General features: G+C 42.8%; 1 protein-coding gene across 5 annotated transcripts in view; it reads right to left on the bottom strand.

Moving 5' to 3' along the window:
• LOC126336711 (lactosylceramide 4-alpha-galactosyltransferase-like) overlaps nucleotides 1-21433 on the bottom strand; it is a 518899-nt gene that overhangs the window by 81990 nt on the left and 415476 nt on the right. For all 5 annotated transcript variants that reach the window (XM_050000685.1, XM_050000681.1, XM_050000684.1 and 2 more), the window contains one exon: nucleotides 17567-17756. In XM_050000685.1, the coding sequence (XP_049856642.1) occupies nucleotides 17567-17756 (190 nt within the window). The remainder of the gene's footprint in view (nucleotides 1-17566; nucleotides 17757-21433) is intronic.

The raw sequence follows: 21433 nt of genomic DNA, 5'->3' as shown, positions 1-21433 counted from the left end.
GTAATAGGGTTGAAGGTATTGATAACCAGATAGTGGTCAGAGTAGCTGAGTGCACCAATAATAACTCATCGCAATGTTCTGGGTTAAAAAATATTTTTAAAGTATGTGTGCATATTCAGTAAGGAATATGGTATTATAAACGCTTACCAGCATCGTATGGAAATCCACTCATGAGATTTATGTTACAATATTTACTCCATCCCGTGATCTAAGACAGCAGCAATTAATAGCGGTCCGCAGCTCGTGGTCGTGCGGTAGCGTTCTCGCTTCCCGTGCCCGGGTTCCCGGGTTCGATTCCCGGCGGGGTCAGGGATTTTCTCTGCCTCGTGATGACTGGGTGTTGTGTGCTGTCCTTAGGTTAGTTACGTTTAAGTAGTTCTAAGTTCTAGGGGACTGATGACCATAGATGTTAAGTCCCATACTGCTCAGAGCCATTTGAATTAATAGCGAAATAAAACAGATTATAATATAATCTTCTATGCCACCATACTGCAGTCCACTGTCAGCTGTGGTGAAACCTGGCCGCAGTGTTCACTTGTTCTTAGATGTGAGGGTAATTAAAAAGATCATCATCCCTGAACAAACTTGTCTGGAGAATGAAGAAAAATTACACAAATTTATTGTGATTAAATTCCTCTCTATCACTGATTTACAAAATTCTTACTGGCAGGTAAGTCTCACCAAGGAGTCTAGGAAATACACTGCCTTTATTTACGATGGAAGAAGCTAGCAGTTCTGTGTACTGCTATTTAGCTTAAACGCGAGTTCAGGAGTATTTATAACTGCCTTAGATACTGTCTTAGGATCTGAACTCTCTGGCCAAATTACACTCCATGTTGATGGTATACTAATGGCCACTCATACCTGTGAAGAACATGTAGAAATGTTAGAAAAGACACTACACAAATTCTCAGAGGCCGTAACGACAGCGAATTTGCCAATGTCTACTAAATTTGTCAGGGAGAAGATTAAGTTTCTTCGTCCATAATTATCTCTACTGTAATAACACCTAACCCAGATACGATTAGTGGCCTCAAAAATTTTCTATAATCTCTTACTAAGAAACAGCTTAAAGCGTTCTTTGGCTTATGCTAATTTTGTACACAAACAGCTTTTAAACAGTGCAAACTCGCTAAATCTTTTGAAGAAAAATGAAATATGGGTCTGGACCAGTGAATGTGAGAATGATTTTGAGGCAATAAGAGACGCTCTAGTAAATTTCGACATTCTGCATCGTACTGATATGACTAGAGATTTCTCTTTAGTTACTGGTGTGTCATTTTCTATATTAGGAGCTTGGTTATTTTAGATCCATGAGCGAAAAGGAAAATGAGATATTCGAGTCAAAAGTTTTGCTAGTCGCCCCTTATCTGAATGCAAAGGCTCATACTCCGCCACTGAGTTAGAAACTTTAGCGATGATTAAGGCATTTAGAAAATCAAACAATTACATTTGTAAAAAGAACATTAAAGTCTGTTGTAACTATCAGGCGTTGAGCTTTCTTATGTGATGCAAAATACTATACTCATACTTCGTGTATTGGTCTTTATTTCTTCGGGAATATAATTTTGAGGTCATATACATGTCTGGAAGAGATAACATTGTAGCAGATTCACTGTCATGATTACCACAAGGCTTATCAGAATACACGAAACTAACTGAAGAACTGACTACTGAATAGCAAGACTGTAATGATAGCCAATGTTATTCAGACATGTGCAAGAACATGGCTGATTTATAGAACGCAGTCAGTCAAGAAGGTAAAGACATTCCTTTCACAAAATCTATTAGACAAACTGAAAAAGCTCTACACGATTCAGAATTATGTTCCATTCTATAGACAAATTCCTACGTCCAACATCTGGTATGACTGCATTCCTAGTGCATATGAAAAAGCATTAATCTGATGTACATGTACACAATGATTCGGGAGCATTATTGTGCATCTAAGTATACACAGAAGATTAGCTTATACTGTTATTTTGCAAATATGAGAAAACGAACACAACTGCTAAAAACCACCAATAAATCCCATCCCACAGAGTAACATCCGATTATACCAACACATCCACTTCATATAGTCCGTGTGGATATTGCTGGACCCCTCTTCTCTGTGAGAGCTGGACTTAAATACCTCGCAGCCATACACACCGAAGAGCCAAAGAAACTGGTACACCTGCATAATATCGTGTAGCGTCCCCGCAAGCACGCAGAAGTACCGCAACACGACGTGACATTGATTCGACTAATGTCTCAAGTAGTGCTGGAGGGAACTGACACCATGAATCCTGCAAGGCTGTCCAAAAATCGGTAAGAATACGAGGGGGTAGAGATCTCTTCTGAATGGGACGTTGGAAGACATCCCAGATATGCTCAATAATGTTCATGTCCGGGGAGTTTGGTGGCCAGTGGAAGTGTTTAAACTCAGAACAGTGTTCCTCGAACCACTCTGTAGCCGTTCAGGACGTGTGGGGTGTCGCATTGTCCTGCTGGAATTGCCCAAATCCGTCGGAATGCACAATGGACATGAATGGACGCAGGTGATCAGACAGGACGCTTACGTATGTGTCACCTGTCAGTGTCGTATCTAGACGTATCAGGGGTCCCATACCACTCCAACTGCACATGCCCCACACTATTGTAGCGCCCCCACCAGGTTGAACAGTCCCCTGCTGACATACAGGGTCCATGGATTCATGAGGTTATCTCCATACCCGTAACGTCCATCTGCTCGATACAATTTGGAACGACATTCGTCCGACCAGACAATATGTTTCCAGTCATCAACAGTCACATGTCAGTTTGATGGGCCCAGGTGAGGCATAAAGCTCTGTGTCGTGCAGTCATCAAGTGTACACGACTGGGCCATCGGCTTCGAAACCCCGTATCGATGATGTTTCGTTGATGGTTCGCACACTGACACTTGTTGAAGACCCAGCATTGAAATCTGCAGCAATTTGCAGAAGGATTACGCTTCTGTCACGTTGGCCGATTCTCTTCAGTCGCCGTTGATACCGTTCTTGCTGGATCTATTTCAGGCCGCACCGATGTCGGAGATCCGATGTTTTACCAGCTTCCGATAATCAAGGTACACTCGTGAAATGGTCATACGGGCAAATCCCCACTTCATCGCTGCCTCGTAAATGCTGTGCTCCATCGCTCGTGTGCCAACTATAACACCACGTTTAAAGTCACTTACATCATGATAACCTGCCATTGTAGCAGCAGTAACTGATGTAACATATGCGCCAGACGCTTATTGTCTTATATAGGTGCTGCCGTCCGCACCTTCGTATTCTGCCTGTTTACACATCTCTGTTTTTGAATATGCATGCCTATACCAGTTTCTTTGGCGCTTCAGTATGTGACAGATTCACCAATATGTTAACGCTTTCAGACCCTCGCCGGCCTTGGTGGCCGAACGGTTCTAGGCACTTCAGTTTGGCACCGCGAGACCGCTACGGTCGCAGGTTCGAATCCTGCCTCGGGTATGGATGTCGTTAGGTTATTTAGGTTTAAGTAGTTCTACGTTCTAGGGGACTGATGGCCTCAGATGTTAAGTACCATAGCGCTCAGAGCCATTTGAACCATTTCAGACCCTCTAGTTATAACTATGTATATTTTCTACTGTATCTTCGATGCAATGGAAGTACTTTTTCCCAATACAAAATCTGAGGTACAAGTTTGTGAACGTTCAACCATTTCATCATGCGCAAGAGCTGCCAACTGTTGGGCATCATTACGAAAATACCAGCACGTTAATGTAGCAGAGCGCAGCAGATCGTAACCATCAGTATATACAGATGCGGTTGGTTCGCTATATTCTATTATATAGTCGAATATTGTTATTGCTATTTTGCGCGATAATTGCTGAATGATCATGTTACTATTCATTACAGTAGAGAATGTTTCGTAATTACTTATTTTAGGCCTTAAAATGAAGCCAAGTATGTTTTGAAAACGGGTACATATTTTTGTATAAATTTTGCATCTAAAATAGTTAAAAAAATCACTTAACTTCATTACCATATAAAGAAAAATTTTCTTTCTTCTAGAAAAAATTCAGATCTGAAAGTGTTAAGTTATGCGCTGCTGAGTCTATACCAGCAGCTCCCATCATCAAGGGAATAGTAAACCATTACATTCCAACAACTGGCAAACGTGCGACGCTGTTGTCTGATAGCTCATCTAACTTTACCTGTGAAACATTTGACATGAACAACACATTAAATTAATCTCAGATTTCCATTCAGAAGGAAATCCTTGCAAACGTGTCTTTAGAGAGTTTAACAGATTCATCAGGACTTGCTCAGTATCATCAAACGAAACTGATCGAGATTTGGAATTCTTTGAAAAGGTGGTAAACACTCTTCCTCTGTATAACACACAATTAAACTACGAAAAGAGCACAGATGCCAGGCAACGAATTACATTTTTTTTAGAACTCACCCGAAGTCATTATTTCTGTGAAAGGGAAATTGTACGTGGCAACTTTCACGTCTACAGCATACTCCGTAAGCCACCTAACAGTATAAAGCGGAGGGTACTTTTGGTACCACTAACTGATTCCCCTTCCCTGTTCCAATCGCGAATGGCACTTGGGAAGAATGATTTCGGTAAGCCTCTGTATTCGCTCTAATTTCTCGAACGTTCTTGTCGTGGTCATTTCGGGAGATGAATGTGGGAGGAAGTAATACGTTGTCCGACTGTTCCCGAAATTCTCTCTAGAAATTTCCATGGTAAACGTCTCTGTGATGCACTAAACCTCTCTCTTGTAGCGTCTGCGACTGGAGTTTGTTGAGCATCTCTGTAACGCTCTCGCCTACTAAATGATCCCATGTGGAAGCCCGCCGCTCTTGGCTGGATCTTCTATCTCTTCTATCAATTCTGCTTAGTAAGGGTCCCAGATTGGTGAACAATGCTCAAGAATCGGTCGAACAAGTGCCTTGTAAACTACTTCCTTCATCGACGAATTACATTTCCTTAGAATATCCCTACGAATCTCAGTCTCGCGTCTGACTTTGCTACTGTCTGATTTATGTGGCCATTCCACTACAGGTCGCTCTGGCTATTTACGCCTAGAAATTTTTCGGGGGTATTGCTTCCAGAAATTTGTCAGCAATAGCGTAGTTGTATTGCTGCGGATTTCTTTGTCTAAATATGTGCAATATATCACATTCAGGATCAAGTGACAGAGCCTGCACCACTCATTAGTCCTCTCCAAGTCGTTCTGCAAGTCGATACTGTTCTCAGACGTTTCTACTTTCTTAAAGACAAAAGTATCATTTCCGAACACTCTTAAGAAGCTACCGACGCATTCTACAATATCATTTAAATATATCGTAGACAGTTAACGGTCCTAACACACTTCTTTGGGGTACTTCAGCATGTGCCTTTACCGAGCGAGGTGGTGCAGTGGTTAGCACACTGGACTCGGACGATGGTTCAATCCCGCGTCCGGCCGTACTGATTTACGTTTTCCGTGATTTCCCTAAATAGCGGCAAGCAAATGCCGGGATCGTTCCTCTGAAAGGACACGGCCGACTTCCTTCCCCGACCTTCCCTAATCCGATAAGACCAATGACCTCGCTGTTTGGTCTTTTCCCAGAAACAACCTAACAACCCAAGTGCCTTTACATCTGTCGATTTAGTTCTGTTAAAAACGACGCATTTAGTTCTATATGTAAGAAGTCGTGAATCCAGTTGCAAATCTGGTCCGATACTCCACAAGCTCGTATTTTAAGTACTGGACGATATCAACTGCATTGCTAAAGCGAAGGAACCCGAGAACCGATTCGTACAGGGCTATGGATCTCATAGAAGAACAGGACGAGCGGAGTTTCGTAAGATCTCTGTTTGTGGGATCCATGTTGATTTTTATATACGACAATTTCTTTCTCCAAAAAAACCATAATTATTGAGCAAAAACATGTACCACAATTTTACAACAGATTGATGTCAAAGAGGTAGGCCTATAATTATGCGCATAAGCCCTACAACTCTTCTTGAAACCGGGAATGACCTGAGCTTTTTTTCAGCCGCTAGGTACATCTAGTTGCTCCAGCAGTCTATGATAAAGTGCTGCTAGAAGGGAAGCAAGTTCTTTCGTGTAAGCTTTGTAGACTCTTATAGATGTCTCATCTGCTCCCGATGCCTTTCCACTAGAAGCGGTGTACACTAAAGCGCCAAAGACACTGGTATCGGCATCCGTATTCAAATACAGAGATACGGTGCTACAGTTGGCAGCGCCTATATAAGACAACAAGTGTCTGGCGCAGTTGTTATATAGGCTACTGCTGTTGCAACGGTACGTTATCAAGATTTAAGTGAGTTTGGACGTGGTGTTATAGCCGGCGCGCGAGCGATGGGACACAGCATCTCCGAGGCAGCGATGAAGAGGAGATTTTCCCGTACGACCATTTCGTGAGTGTATTGTGAATATTACTAATCCGGTAAAACATCAAATCTCCGACAATGCTGCGGCCGGAAAAAGACCCTGCAAGAATGGGACCAACGACGAGTGAAGAGAATCGTTCAACGCGTCAGAGGTGCAATACTTCCGCAGATTTCAATGCTGGGCCATCAACAAGTGTCAGCATGCGAACCATTCAACAAAACATCATCGATATGGGCTTTCGGAGCCGAAGACCTACTCGTGTACCCTTAACGACTGCATTACACAGAGCTTTACGCCTCGCCTGGGCCTGTCAGCACGGACATAGGACATGTTGCCTGGTCGGACGAGTCTCGTTTCAAATTGTATCGAGCGGATGGACGTGTACGTATGGAGACAACCTCATGGATCCATAGACCTTGCATGTCAGCTGCGGACTATTCAAGCTGGCTCTGTAATGGTGTGCGGTGTGTAAAGTTGAAGTGATATGGGACCCTGATACGTCCAGGTACACATAAGCATCCTGTCCGGTCACCTGCATCCATTCATGTCCATTGTGCTTTCCTATGGACTTGGGAAATTCCAGCAGGACAATGCGACACCTCACACGTCCAGAATTGCTACAGAGTGACTCCAGGCACACTCATCTGAGATTAAACACTTCCGCTGGCCACCAGAAATGAGCATCATTGAGCCTATCTGGGATGCCAGTCAACGTGCTATTCAGAAGAGATCTCCACCCCCTCGTACTCTTACGGATTCATGAACAGCCCTGCAGGATTCATGGTGTCAGTTCCCTCCAGCACAACTTCGGACATTAGTAGAGTCCATACCACGCCGTGTTGCGGTACTTCGGCGTGCTAGCGAGGACCCTACACGATATGAGGCAGATGTACCAGTTTCTTTGACCCTTCAGTGTAGTTGCATTTCTATTTCACCGCGGGATATCTCAGCATCTGCCACTTCGGCGTTCGTATGATGATTGAAAGGATGGACTGTGCTACGATCTGTTGCGCTGAGACAATTCCATAAGACAGAATTCAGTATTTTGGCCTTCCCTCTGTTATCTTCAGTTTCGGTGACAGTATTGTTATTGAGTGAATGGATAGAGGATTTCGAACCGCTTACTGATTTTATGTAAGAACAAAGCCTCTTAGGGTGTTTACTCAGATCTGTAGACAAAATTTTACTTTTAAAGTTGTCTAATAGCTCTCTTTACGCTCATTTTCGCTTCGTTCAGCTTTCGTTTGGTTGCCAAGTTTTGACTACTCTTGAATCTGTGATGAAGCTCTCTTTGTCTAGCAATCAGCATTGTAACATGGCTATTAAACCACGGTGGGTCTTTCCTATTCCTTACCACCTTGCTCCGAACGTAATTGTCCAAGGCATACTGAACAACAATGCTTTTAAATGTTTCCTATTTGTGTTCCACATCTTGGTCCCGAGCACCGAATATTTTATGCTGACCAGGTTCAAATAGTTAAGACTAAATCTATACAGTATGAATGATGTATGAAATATAAAAATATAAAATATTTATAGCAATGCATAGCAGCCACACATACCGTTAAACATGTGAGTACATGGTACGTGCTGATAATACTCAGATTGCCTCACGTATTTTTACAAGAACATACTGCCAGAAGAGGGCACTTTAGGTAGAGTACATAGTAAACCAGTGTCGCCAATATAAAAATTAAAATGCAGTACGCACTGTCTTTAGTTAAAATTTTTCTTTGGCTAAATGAACGTCTGACATTAAAAATACATGCTGATATACCATATGTGAAATTGGACTCATGACTGAAATCCATAAAAAGCACAAATACTAAACAATACAGCCCTTAGCCTGCTTAGGTAACATACAACCTTTTATGAATACCAGTATAAAACAAAAAAATCACAAAATCTTCTATCCTAAGAGATCAGTTAACACTGAACGTAATCATAATTCAATTAATAAAGTAGTGCCCCTTAACTAAAAATAGAAAATCTATAATCGATATTATATTAGAGTGTGGTATCGATGACGAATATGTGGTGGCTTGTCTGCATGACTTGCTTGTTTTCCTATGGCTGAGCTAGTGGAGGACGGCCCAGTCTCCTCGTCGCCGGCGGCCGGCACACTAGAGATGGGCAAAGTCTTTCATCACTGGGAACTAATTCACTGGCGTTGGTTTTTTTTTTTTGGGAACCGTTCATTTTTACTCGTTCACCATTCATTATGCTTGGTATACGGGTTCTTATGAAAAACTGTAAATTAGTAGCATAGGTGACTGAAGGATAGAAGGCGCCAAGAGGGTGCACTTGCCTCCCCTCTGGAGTACAGAATTTCCTCATTTCGGCAATTTTGATCTTATAGTTGCTGGTACTGCAGCTTTGAGTATTTAGAATTCATGTTCAAGAAATAAAATGGCTCATTAGTGAAGTACAGTCATTTGCCGTCCTTCGGTGTCCTATTTCCTTCCAATATTCGGAAGCAAAATGTTAATCTAGCACTCAAGATTGTTTATGAAAGAACAGTGGCTGCTTTAAAGGCCTTTTGGTGGCGTATTATGAATCTAAAACGTGCATATGAAGGCGAAAGATACAACAATCAGGACAAGCAACCCGCTAGGGTAAATAGTTCCTTGCAATTAGACCTTTTAAGGAGAACGCCATTATGGTTGAAAACCTAGAGTCAGAGCGTTGTTCCTAGCTACCAGTTTTTAAATCCTCAGACTTTCCAGACATAAACCAATGCTCTCGAGGCATTTTTAGTCTTGATTCCAAATGTATTTGAACATTACAAAATAGTTTACATAATGTTGAATAATTTTCGGAATGGCAGTTTGGAAGGTAGATTTAGCTTTTAGCGCCAACTCTGTAGTGCAAATTACTATGTAAGCTATGTGCAAATACTTGAGAGTGGAAAATAATTAAGATTCAAAGATAAGGTGCAGCTTAATTCTTTGAATAACAAAAAACCTCTGAGAGCTCTGCTGAGATGTTCTGTCACAACTGATAAATGAGTAAATGCTGGCAAATATCGTGTGGTGTCAAGGGAGCATTTTAAAATACCAATGATACCAGAAAGTTTTCTGGTTACGCTGTAAGGCACCCATATTTTCTTAAAAACAGTGAGATTTGCACCTTCTGGGTGCAGCTTGATAAGGAAGTTGAATTATCCATCCCAAACGACTTCATTCCAGAATGTGACCATGTAAATATGACATTTCCCACTGAGAATAGTGTTATTGTGACTTTTCTGACTACTCTGTCTCGGTTCATATTGAAAGGTGTACTGTATGTGTGTTCCAGTAGTTTCATGGTTGATTTACTTCAACTTTGTGTCTCGCACAAAATGTGTAGTCGAAATATGGAGGGCTGTGATCAACTTGAGAATAATTTAAGTGATGTTTGCAAATTCCAGGGAACTTTGAGAGGCCTGCAGCAAAATATCGATTTCCAGTCATGAAAGGTAATGATAAATAATCAAAACAAGAATGTTAATGACACTGCAATAGACAAATAGAGTGACACAGAGTTAAAAAAAAAACGAGGACAGCACAGAACATTTTATAGCAATTTTCAGTAAATGAATATTCACTTCTCCCACTTCTACTTTATGAAACTTTTGAACTAAAATTTTTGAAGAATTATGAGTAGTACCAAGAATACCCCAGTTGGTAACCAATCTACTCGTCAACAGACGGCAACCAGGAACTCGGATTCTGGATAACCTGGACTTACACGATCACAGAGAAAGTAGGAGCTCTCTGGCAAATATCCACACAAAACATTTACATTTCTTGGGTACTTCAACATAAGCACACTGATCCAACCAGGAAAACTGCAGAACCTAACATTAGAGCTTACCAAACAGAAGTTAATGACACTTGCCCTGCAGGAAACTCGCGTGACAGACGAAGACATAATGGGTTATGGAGACTACCGTATCTTCAAGAGCAAGACAGACGAAAGAGTCGCCAACGGTGCTCCTCTTCTTGGCATGGCCATCGGGGTACATAAGAAGATAATCAATCCAATTAGTGAAGTCAATACAATAAACAACAAGTTAATGACAATGCACTTACAGTGTGCAAACAAGAAATACGCCATGATCAATGTACATGCCCCCACAAACGGGGATAACGAAAAAAAACCCGTATCAACAGAGAAATTCTGGGCAACACTAGGCCGAGATCCCCAAAGGCGATATAAAAATTTGGTTAGGTGATTTCAACGCACAAACCGGCAGAGAAAAAGTCACCAAAGAACGGGGGGAAAGTTTCCGACGCACAAATATACAAACAGAAATGGCATGAGACTCCTTGAACTATGCCAGCAGAAGAACCTAAAGATCATGTCAACATCCCTAGGAAATCTTCACGAAAACAAAAACCATGGAGGTCACCAATACAAGAAATGGGAGAATTCCAAATAGATCATGTAGCGATTTCCTACCGAGTCCAGAAGGAGATTCATGACGTTCAAGTACACAGAGGTGCCAATAGTGATGTAGACCACTATCTCACTCGAATCAAGATAAAATTTACACCGAAGAAAATCCATCAGAAGACAACGCAAATAGAAAAGTTTGACGTAAAAAAGACCAAGAAATCCAACGTAAAACAGGAATGAGAAAAACAACCAGCAAACACATAGGAATAATTCCATAGAAAGATCATATGAAACGCAAAAGAACTAATACCACGGAAAAAAAACACTAAACACACTTGGTGGAGATTTAGAGTGTGAAGAGGCACCAGAAATACGCAAACAAGGTTTTCAGGACTACAATAGTAAAAAATCTCCAGAAAGCCTATGTTGTTTCAAAGAATCAAGAAAACAGGCTGCAAAACTTACTAGTCACACGAAGTAAAAATTACATGAAGAAGCAAATGGATGCTATAGAGATAAACTTTCGCAACTACAACACTAGAGAATTCTACAGGGTCTTCTCAAAGGAGATCTGTTAGTACACTCATCAAATCTTGTGCTTCAGAAAATCAGTTGGAAAACTAGCGCTAACCAAGGGAATTGTCAAGAACTGGCACGCTATTTCTCCGGTCTGCCCTGAACCTGTAACAAGATTTCCAGTGCAGAACTGTAACTCCACCCAACCAGAATCACTCTCACCAACATGTGCAGAGATCAACAAACACATACTTAAACTAAAAAACATCAGGACATCTGGTGAAGAGGGAATCACTGAAGAATTACTAAAGAACCTGGGACTTAAGTCACTACATGTGCTTAGGCCAATAATCTCTACCATCAGGCAAACAGAAAAACTTTCTTACGACTGGAATGATACACCTATCTATCCACTGCACAAGAAAGGATATAGAACGAATGTCAGAATTAAACATAACAAAATTAGACACAAAATACCGCAAAATAACAGAGTTGTACACTTCAAGTATGTACTACATCTACATCTACATCTACATCCATACACCGCCAGCCACCTGACGGTGTGTGGCGGAGGGTACTTTGAGTACTTCTATCGGTTCTCCCTTCTATTCCAGTCTCTTACTGTTCGTGGAAAGAAAGTTTGTCGGTATGCCTCTGTGTGGGCTGTAATCCCTCTGATTTTATCCTCATGGTCTCTTCGCGAGATATACGTAGGAGGGAGCAATATACTGCTTGACTCCTCGGTGAAGGTATGTTCTCGAAACTTCAACAAAATCCCGTACCCAGCTACTGAGCGTCTCCCCTGCAGAGTCTTCCACTGGAGTTTATGCATCATCTCCGTAACGCTTTCGCGATTACTAAATGATCCTGTAACGAAGCGCGCTGCTCTCCGTTGGATCTTCTTTATCTCTTCTATCAATCCTATTTGGTATCGATGGCACACTGGTGAGCAATATTCAAGCAATGGGCGAACACGTGTACTGTAACCTATTTCCTTTGTTTTGGGATTGCACTTCCTTAGGATTCTTCCAATGAATCTCAGTCTGGCATTTGCTTTACCGCCGATCAACTTTACATGATCAATCCATTTTAAATCACTCCTAATGCGTACTCCAAGATAATTTATGGAATTAACTACTTCCAGTTGCTGACCTGCTATATTGTAGCTAAATGATAAAGGATCTTTCTTTCTATGCATTCGCAGCACATTACACTTGTCTACATTGAGATTCAATTGCCATCCCCTGAACCATGCGTCAATTCGTTGCGGATCCTCCTGCATTTCGGTACAATTTTCCATTGTTCCAACCTCTCGATATACCACAGCATCATCCGCAGAAAGTCTCAGTGAACTTCCGATGTAATCCACAAGGTCATTCATGTATATTGTGAATATCAATGGTCCTACGACACTCCCCTGCGGCACACCTGAAATCATTCTTACTTCGGAAGACTTCTCTCCATTGAGAATGACAAAGTAAGAGTATATGGACTATCAGACCAATTGTGTGATTGGATTGAAGAGTTCCTAGATAAAAATGACACATTTGCGTTTATGAGCGTACCTAGAACAATGTACTATTGGTCTCCAGTGAAGGTTACTTCAGCAACAAAAGTAAGAACTTATAGAAAGTGTAACTGAAAGTAAGCCTATAAGCTATCTGATGAAAAGTATATGGACACCTATTAGTTTACATTACGAGGGTGGTTTGAAAAGTTCTCGGAATCACCACGAGAGGTCAGCGCTAGCGCGACGAGTTGTTCACATGATACTCATTGGACTGCTGCCTTTAAACACGTGCCACGTCAAGTGCTCTTGTAGTTGCTACCGCGTAGTGATTTGCGAAGATGGAAAAAAAAAATCGAGATTCGAGCAGTGATTTAGCACTTCGTAAAGAAATCTATGAAAACAAAAGACATTCATGCCGATTTCCACAATACACTGGGGGACTCTGCTCCTTCATATTCAACTGTTGCCAAGTGGACAAATGAATTTAAATTTGATCGAGAGAGCCTAGCTGATGATCCGCACAGTGGCAAAAGTGCACAACATGGTCATAAAGGATCGCCGATTGAAAGTGCGTGAAATTGCTCACGCTTGCCAGATGTCATCTGAAAGGGTCTATCACATTTTAACTGAAGAATTAGAAATGAAAAAAATCATCTGAAAGGTGGGTGCCGCGACTCTTGCAGTTGGATCAAAAACGCATGAGAATGGACATATCGGAACAATGTTTGGCCCGTTTTAGGAGAAATGAACAAGATTTTTTGCGGCGGTTTGTGACAACACCAGAGACAAAACAACAGTCAAAGCAGTGAAAACATGCTGATTCTCCGCCACCAAAGAAAGCAAAGACAATTCCTTCGGCGGGAAAGGTACTCAGTGTACTGGGATGCGAAGGGGATTCTGTTTCTAGCTTATCTCCCCAAGGGGCAAACAATTACTGGATAATACTATGCTAACCTCCTGGACAAACTGCAACAAAAGATACGCGAAGAAAGACCAGGTTTAGCAAGGAAGAAATTCATCTTCCATCAAGATAATGCGCGCCCGTACACATGAGCCGTCGCCATGGCCAAATTACACGAACTTAGGTATGAATTGTTGCCACACCCGCCTTATTCAACTGACATGGCTCCGTCAGACTTCCATCTCTTCCCAAAACTGAAAATTTTTCTTGGTGGACGAAGATTCATTTGAAACGAAGAACTGATGGCCAGAGTTGGCAACTATTTTACAGGCCTAGATGAAACTCATTTTCGTGATGGTACAAGGCACTGGAACATGGCTGCAACAAAGTGCATTAATCTACAAGGAGACTACATTGAAAAATAAAAAAAAGGGTTCAGTGATGTAAGTACTTCTTTTCTATTCCGTTCCGAGAACTTTTCAAACCACTCTCGTAATATGACGTCTGTCCGCCCTTCACCTTTGCGACGGTTTGAACTCTGCTGCGGGTACTTTCAAAGGGCTTTCAGTGCCTTTGCAGAAATGTCATACTATAACAATGCACCGATTTCCGCCAATATGTATGTCACGTCATTCTATTGGCCTGAGAAGGTAGAAACGATGGGGTCTGACGTGAAGTCGACTATCTAAGTCATCCCCAAGGTGCTCCATTGACAACAGTTCGAGACCCTGGGCAGGCCAGTCCATTTCAAGAATGTTATTGTCAACAAACCCTTGTCTCGCAGATGCTGCGTTATGACAGGATGCCTTGTCATGCTGATACGAACAATCACTGTCTACTAACAGTTCCTCTACAGTGCGCATTGCACAACGCTGTAAAGCGTGTTCAAATCCTTCCTTATTTAGCGATTTCTTAGGTGCAATAAATGGACCACAAATAGTGTGATTAATCACTCCAAATCAGTCACGTCTAGTCTTCCGCTGTCCAGTGACGTGGCTCTTTATACCATCTAAATCGTCGCTTAGCACTAACTGCTGAAAAGTTTGATTTAGGAGGAGCTGCTCGACTATTGTAACCTGTTATTTTTAACTCTGTAACCTGTTATTTTTAACTCCATCCGCAGAGTCATCGTGGTAGTTGGACTGCTTGTAGCACTTAAGACGAGCTCGCAAGTGATTTCTTCCGCTGACTGCATGCGATTTTTTTACAATCACCATTCACAATACGTGACGGTCTCTGTCCGTCAGTGCACGACGTCTTCATATTCTTGGTTTAAATGTGATTTGTTATTTCGAGTTTCTACGTTACAGTCACATCACAAGCAGTCGACGGGGGCAGCTTATAAGGTTTAATATGCCCCTGATGGATTTGTTGCTCAGGGGGCATCCAGTGACTAGTCTACGTTCGCAGCCACCGAGGTCTCCTGGTCGTCACCTATTGCTGCTACTGCGTCTTTACAGACAACACAATTCCCCAACTCCTTTTCTAATGGCGGGTCCGCCTCGCGTAATATCTAATGGGCAGTCCGCATTACATAGCAGCGTCCAGTTGTTTCTGGTCAAACAATGTGTATCAATTATAGTAAGGAAAAGAAAATGTATTTGACACCATAGCGAAAAGAAGATATTGCATTTAAACCATGAAGCCATGCAGGCAGTTGTATTTTTGGTTTTAGGGCCGTTAAAGACGACGACTGGATACAGAAAAAGGAATAAACAGAAGAGCAGATAGGAGCACGAGTGTTTTTGGAAAATTAAGTGGATTTCTCAAGGCCAAGCTTCCAAATTGAAGGACAGTTTATAGTCAGTGTGTGTTACCAACGATGATTTATTGTTGTGAAACTGGCATTTTCAGCGGAATAAAACGCCAGTGTTAGGAACTAAATTTTGAGAAATGAAAACAAAGAAACAGATCAGGAAACAGGCTGACGTGCAAAACGGTGATTACGACTGTATTCAAAATGAGTGGGAGTGAGGTTGCACATGCAGCCAGGGGAATGAAAAGTAGACGAAAGAAACTCTTTGCTGGAATCCAAAGAAGTACCGATACCATGATAATTGAAAATGGGTGCATGGCATTAGAATACACATGATGACAGAGCAACGCAGTTCTGAATCCTGTTAATAAGAGATCATAACCGAACTGTACACGGACAAGGCACGAGATATTGGACATAAGTGACGAAAGGAGACAATTTAAAAAACTGAATCATGCAAAAGGGAAAACAGAAATCTAAGAAATGAGTGAGGGAAGTGCAAAATGACAAAGTAAGAATGGTTAGGCGAGAAGTTAGGGGAGGGGATGTAGAAGCATGAATATCTAGAGGAGGACATGTGCTGAGGAAAATTATAGGAAACTTTCGAGAAAAGAAAAGCCGCTGTATGAACGTCAAGACCTCAGATTGCAAGAAAGAATTTAACAAAGAGGGAAAGGTGAAGTTATTGTTTAGTTTGGTTTGGTTTAGTTTAGTTGGATGGAAGGTGTATGTGGAAGGGCTGTACCAAGGGAAATGTAACTGAAGGCTGTATTATAGAAAGGAAGAGGACGCAATCGAAGATCTGTAGGGACATACGATGAATTTGACAAAGAGCATTAAAAAAACTAAATTGAAATAAGTTCCTTGGAATAGAGGAGATCAGGACATTACCTCACAATTACTGAGTTCCTTGCGAGAGTCATACAGAAAAAAAAGTACTCGACTTGGTAAGCAAGATATGACACAGGCTAAATATATCTTAACAGATAGGGTAAAGAACGGAAAACCGTTTACAGCATTTGCAGTTTTCCAGAGAGCTTTTGACAATGCAGACTGCAATATATTTTTTGAAATACTGTAAGTAGCAGGCATAAAATCCAGGGAGCGAAAGGTTAAAGAACATAAACATGACTGCAATTGTAATAGTCTAAAGACACGATAGGGTAGCAGTGGTTGAGAAGGGATTAAGACAGGGCTGTAGCTTATTCGCATTGTTATCAATCTGTACACTGAACAGACAGTAAAGGAAACAAAAGAAAATTTGGAGACAGAATTACATTCCACGGACAAGAAGTAAAAACTTTGGTATTTACCGAGGCACTTTAAATCTATCAGATACAATAATGGATTCGGAAAAGCAGACGAACGGAATAGACAGCGCCTTGAGAAGAGCAGTAATATCAACACCAATGAAAGTAAAACAAGGAGTATGGAATTAGGTGATACTGAAAGAATTACGTAGGGGGATCAGATGGTAATAGTAGTAGATGAGGTTTGCTATTTGGGCAGCAAAACAACTGACGATGGCTAAAGTACGGAGGAGGTAAAATGGAGTCTGGTGATAGCACGAGGAGCATTTCTGAAAAAAGAGGAATTTCTTAACATCTAATATCAGTTCCAGTGTCAGGAACTCTTTTTGAAAGGCATTTGTCTCCTGTGCAGCCTTGTGCAGAAGTCAAACGTGGACGATAAGCGTTTCAGACAAGAAAATAATCGAAGCTTTTGAAATGCAGTCATACAGAAGAATGCTGAAGATTGGACTTTTAGTTCAATTGACTGATAGGAAGGTACTGAATCGGATTGTTGATAAAAGTTATTTATGGCACAACTTGACTATAAGTAGGAATCAGTTGATAGGACACATTCTGATGCATGAAGGGGTCGTCAAAATTGTAATGGAGGGAAGTGTGGAGGGATGAATGCAGTACGCACGTTCAAATGGATATAGGTGGCAGTAGTTATTCGGAGAAGAACGGGCGTGACAAGGATAGAGTGGTTCAGGCAGAGTTCGGATTGAAGCCCACAACTACAACAAGTAGATTGTTGTGAAACGTATGCTCCTACTTTGCACACCTGCTACAGTGACACAAAGAGAGATCTGCTTACCTTGATGGCACAAGTGGTCTCTACGAAAATAATGTTGCGCGCTCCACGCCGGGGCATGAACGGTTCATCGATGAGTAACGGTGGAAGGATGACAACATCGGGAAGCTTGGGTGGAGCTGCCAGCCACGTGAAGAAACTCGTCACACTCAGCAGGAGGGCCGCCACCAGTCCGTACCTCTGCCATCGATACCTGCCAAAGAACGTAAACTAGTTGAAGCAGTACGTTCTCCATGTTTCATAGCAGTAGTACCTGTGCTTTGATCCATAGATTAGCTACAGTACTAGACCGAAACCGTGTTTCTCTGTGTTAATGAGTTGGTGGCTATCGTATAGGCTATTAAGCAGGAGTTCACAGCTCAATCACAAACCGCTCAGGGACAGTTTATAAGCACCCCGGTGACTTACACAGTTCGCGTTCTTATCCTTTTTTTTGGGGGTGGGGGGTGGGAGGGAACTTCTTCCTTCGTACTCTTGTGACCACAGGTTCCGTAGAACGCTAGTTGTCGTCGACTATGAACGGGACAACGAGGCCTGTGCACACTTTTCAGCCTGTCAGCGTGGCTCACACGATGATTTCAAGCTTTGACAGTGCACGTTGTCCCTTTCCATATATGTGGGGGTGTCTGTTCTTTCGGACATGTCCAAAAGAACAGACTCCATTTCTATCTTGCAGCCACTATGAATCAAAACACAAAAGAAAGATATTAGCTGCTAATGGGCACTGATTTACACACATCAAAAAGAGGTTTGCATCACCCCGGTTCCCAGAACTCATGAAGATAGACGATGACTGTGGATATTGTATCACAGACACTTCCTTTGTTCAGAGATGTCACTAAAACCGCCCAAACATGTAAACAACCATGCATGAGCAGCGCCTATCAGACGGAGGAGGTCCGACAGCCTATCATTCCACCAGGAAGGAGGGACACAGCTGGTGTTGTCTGTAGTTCAACCATGCCTGGGAGGTCAATACCGTGGTTCGATCGCGTCCGCATTGTTACTTTGTGCCAGGATGGGCTCTCAACAGAAGAAGTGTCCAGGCATCTCGGAGTGAACCGACGCGATGTTGTTCGGACATGGAGGAGATAAAGAGAGACAAGAACTGTCGAAGACATGTCTCGCTCAGGCCGCCCAAGGCTACCACTGCAGTGGACGATTGCTACCTATGGACTACGGCTCGGAGGAACACTGATAGCAACGCCATCGTGTTGAATAGTGCTTTTGGTGCAGCCACAAGACGTCGTGCTACGATTCAAACTGTGCGCAATAGGCTGAATAATGCGCAACTGAAGTCCCGACGTCCATGACGAGGTCCATCTTTGCAACCACGACACCATGAAGCGTGGTACAGATGGGCCCAACAACATGCCGAATGGACCGCTCAGGATTGGCTTCACATTCTCTTTACCGATGAGTGTTGCATATGCCTTCAACCAGACAATCGTCGGAGACGTGTTTGGAGACAATACGGTCAGTATTAGACACACTGTCCAGCGAGTGCAGCTAGGTGGAGGTTCCCTGATATTTTGGGGTGGCATTATGTGGGGCCGACGTGCGCCGCTGGTGGTCATGGAAGGCGCCTTAATGGCTGTACGATACGTGAATGCCATCCTCCGACCGATAGCGCATACATATCGGCAGCATATTGGCGCGGCATTCGTCTTCACTGACGACAATTCGCGCCCCCATCGTGGTCATCTTGTGAATGACTCCCTTCAGGATAACGACATCGCTCGACTAGAGTGGCCAGCATGTTCTCCAGACATGAACCCCATCGGACATGCGTGGCATAAATTGCAAAGGGCTGTTTACGGGCGACGTGATCCATCTACCATTCTGAGAGATCTACGCCTAATCGCCGTTGAGGAGTGAGACAATCTGGACTAACAGTGCCTTGATCAACTTGTGGATAGTATGCCATGACGAATACAGGCATGTATCAATGCAAGAGGACGTGCTACTGGGTATTACGTGTACCGGCGTGTACAGCAAACTGGACCAACACCTCAGAAGGCCTCGCTGTATTGTGGTACAACATGCAATGCGTTATTTTCATGAGCAATAAAAAGGGCGGAAATGACGTTTATGTTGATCTCTATTACAATTTTCTGCATAGGTTCCGGAACCGAGGTGATGCAAACCTTTTTTTTTTTTTTTTTTGATGCGTATATATCAACGGGGAAAGTTGAAAGTTCGTGCCAGACAGGAATTCAACCCTAGGTCTCCTTACTATGCTGATGCGTTGGTCACTACCCTCTGGACACACTGCACACACTACTCTAGCCTGCCTCCAGTCAGACCCAAATTCTCAACTTATCTACACACTACTGACGTAGTACCACCTCTTGTCCATTATCCTCATTACTCGCGGCATTTCGCCGGTTCCCATAAGAGTTTTGTGTTGGTGCGCATGTGCACTGAACGGACCTTTGCCCATCCTCGCCTTAATTATGTGTATATGGTGTCTGTTCTTTCGGACATGTCAGACACGTGACACCATTTTGATCCTGCAGGTACTATGAATAAAGACACAGAGGAATTAAAGACGTTAGCTGCCAGTGGGCAGCGCGATGAAAGCAGAGCTCACCATCTGCAGCATCGTCGACAGGACTGACTGCGAACCTTTGGTACAGAACCGAGTGGAGGGTCTGAATCAGAGGCCGAGACGGTTATGCGACCGTGTGGGCTGCAGATTCCTTGACTTGCGCCATAGGATGGTGGGGTTTCGGGTTCCGCTGGATAAGTCAGGGGTCCGCTACACCCAGCAGGCGCCTATACGGGTAGCAGGGGTTGTGCGGCGTGGACTGGGCGGTTTTTTAGGTTAGATGGCTTCGGGCAAGTACAGAAAGGGCAACAGCCTCAAAGGGTGCGGGGCAAAGTCAGGACATGCGGGGACCAAGCAGCAATTGGTATTGTAATTGTAAACAGTCGAAGCTGATCTGGTAAAGTACCGGAACTTCAAGCGCTGATAGAGAGCACCGAAGCTGAAATCGTTATAGGTACGGAAAGCTGGCTGAAGCCATAGGCATAAATGTCTGACATCGATCTGTTGTAGAATTTTAGAACATGATTTTTGCTCGCGTATCATATCATTTATGGAAACCCAGAATCTACTCTATAGGAATCAACATGGATTCCGGAAGCAACGATCGTGTGAGACCCAACTCGCTTTATTTGTTCATGAGACCCAGAAAATATTAGATGCAGGCTCCAGGTAGATGCCATTTTCCTTGACCTCCGGAAGGCGTTCGATACAGTTCCGCACTGTCGCCTGATAAACAAAGTAAGAGCCTACGGAATATCAGACCAGCTGTGTGCCTGGATTGAAGACTTTTTAGCAAACAGAACACAGCATGTTGTTCTCAATGGAGAGTCTACAGATGTTAAAGTAACCTCTGGCGTACCACAGGGGAGTATTATGGGACCATTGCTTTTCGTGACCTAGTAGATGGTGTCGGAAGTTCCATGCGGCTTTTCGCGAATGATGCTCTAGCATACAGAGAAGTTGCAGCAGTAGAAAATTGCAGCGAAATGCAGGAAGATATGCAGCGGATAGGCACTTGGTGCAGGGAGTGGCAGCTGACACTTAACACAGACAAATTTAATGTATTGCGAATACATAGAACGAAGGATCCTTTATTGTATGATTATATGATAGCGGAACAAACACTGGTAGCAGTTACTTCTGTAAAATATCTGTGAGTATGCGTACAGAACGATTTGAAGTGGAATGATCATATAAAATAATTGTTGGTAAAGCGGGTGTCCTTAGAAAATGTAGTCCATCAACAAAGGAGGTGGCTTACAAAACACTCGTTCGATCTATACTTGAGTATTGCTCATCAGTGTGGGATCCGTACCAGG

The sequence above is a fragment of the Schistocerca gregaria genome, chromosome 2, assembly GCF_023897955.1.
Source record: "Schistocerca gregaria isolate iqSchGreg1 chromosome 2, iqSchGreg1.2, whole genome shotgun sequence".
NCBI classification, from domain to species: domain Eukaryota; kingdom Metazoa; phylum Arthropoda; class Insecta; order Orthoptera; family Acrididae; genus Schistocerca; species Schistocerca gregaria.
This window is presented reverse-complemented; position numbering and strand designations above follow the sequence as displayed.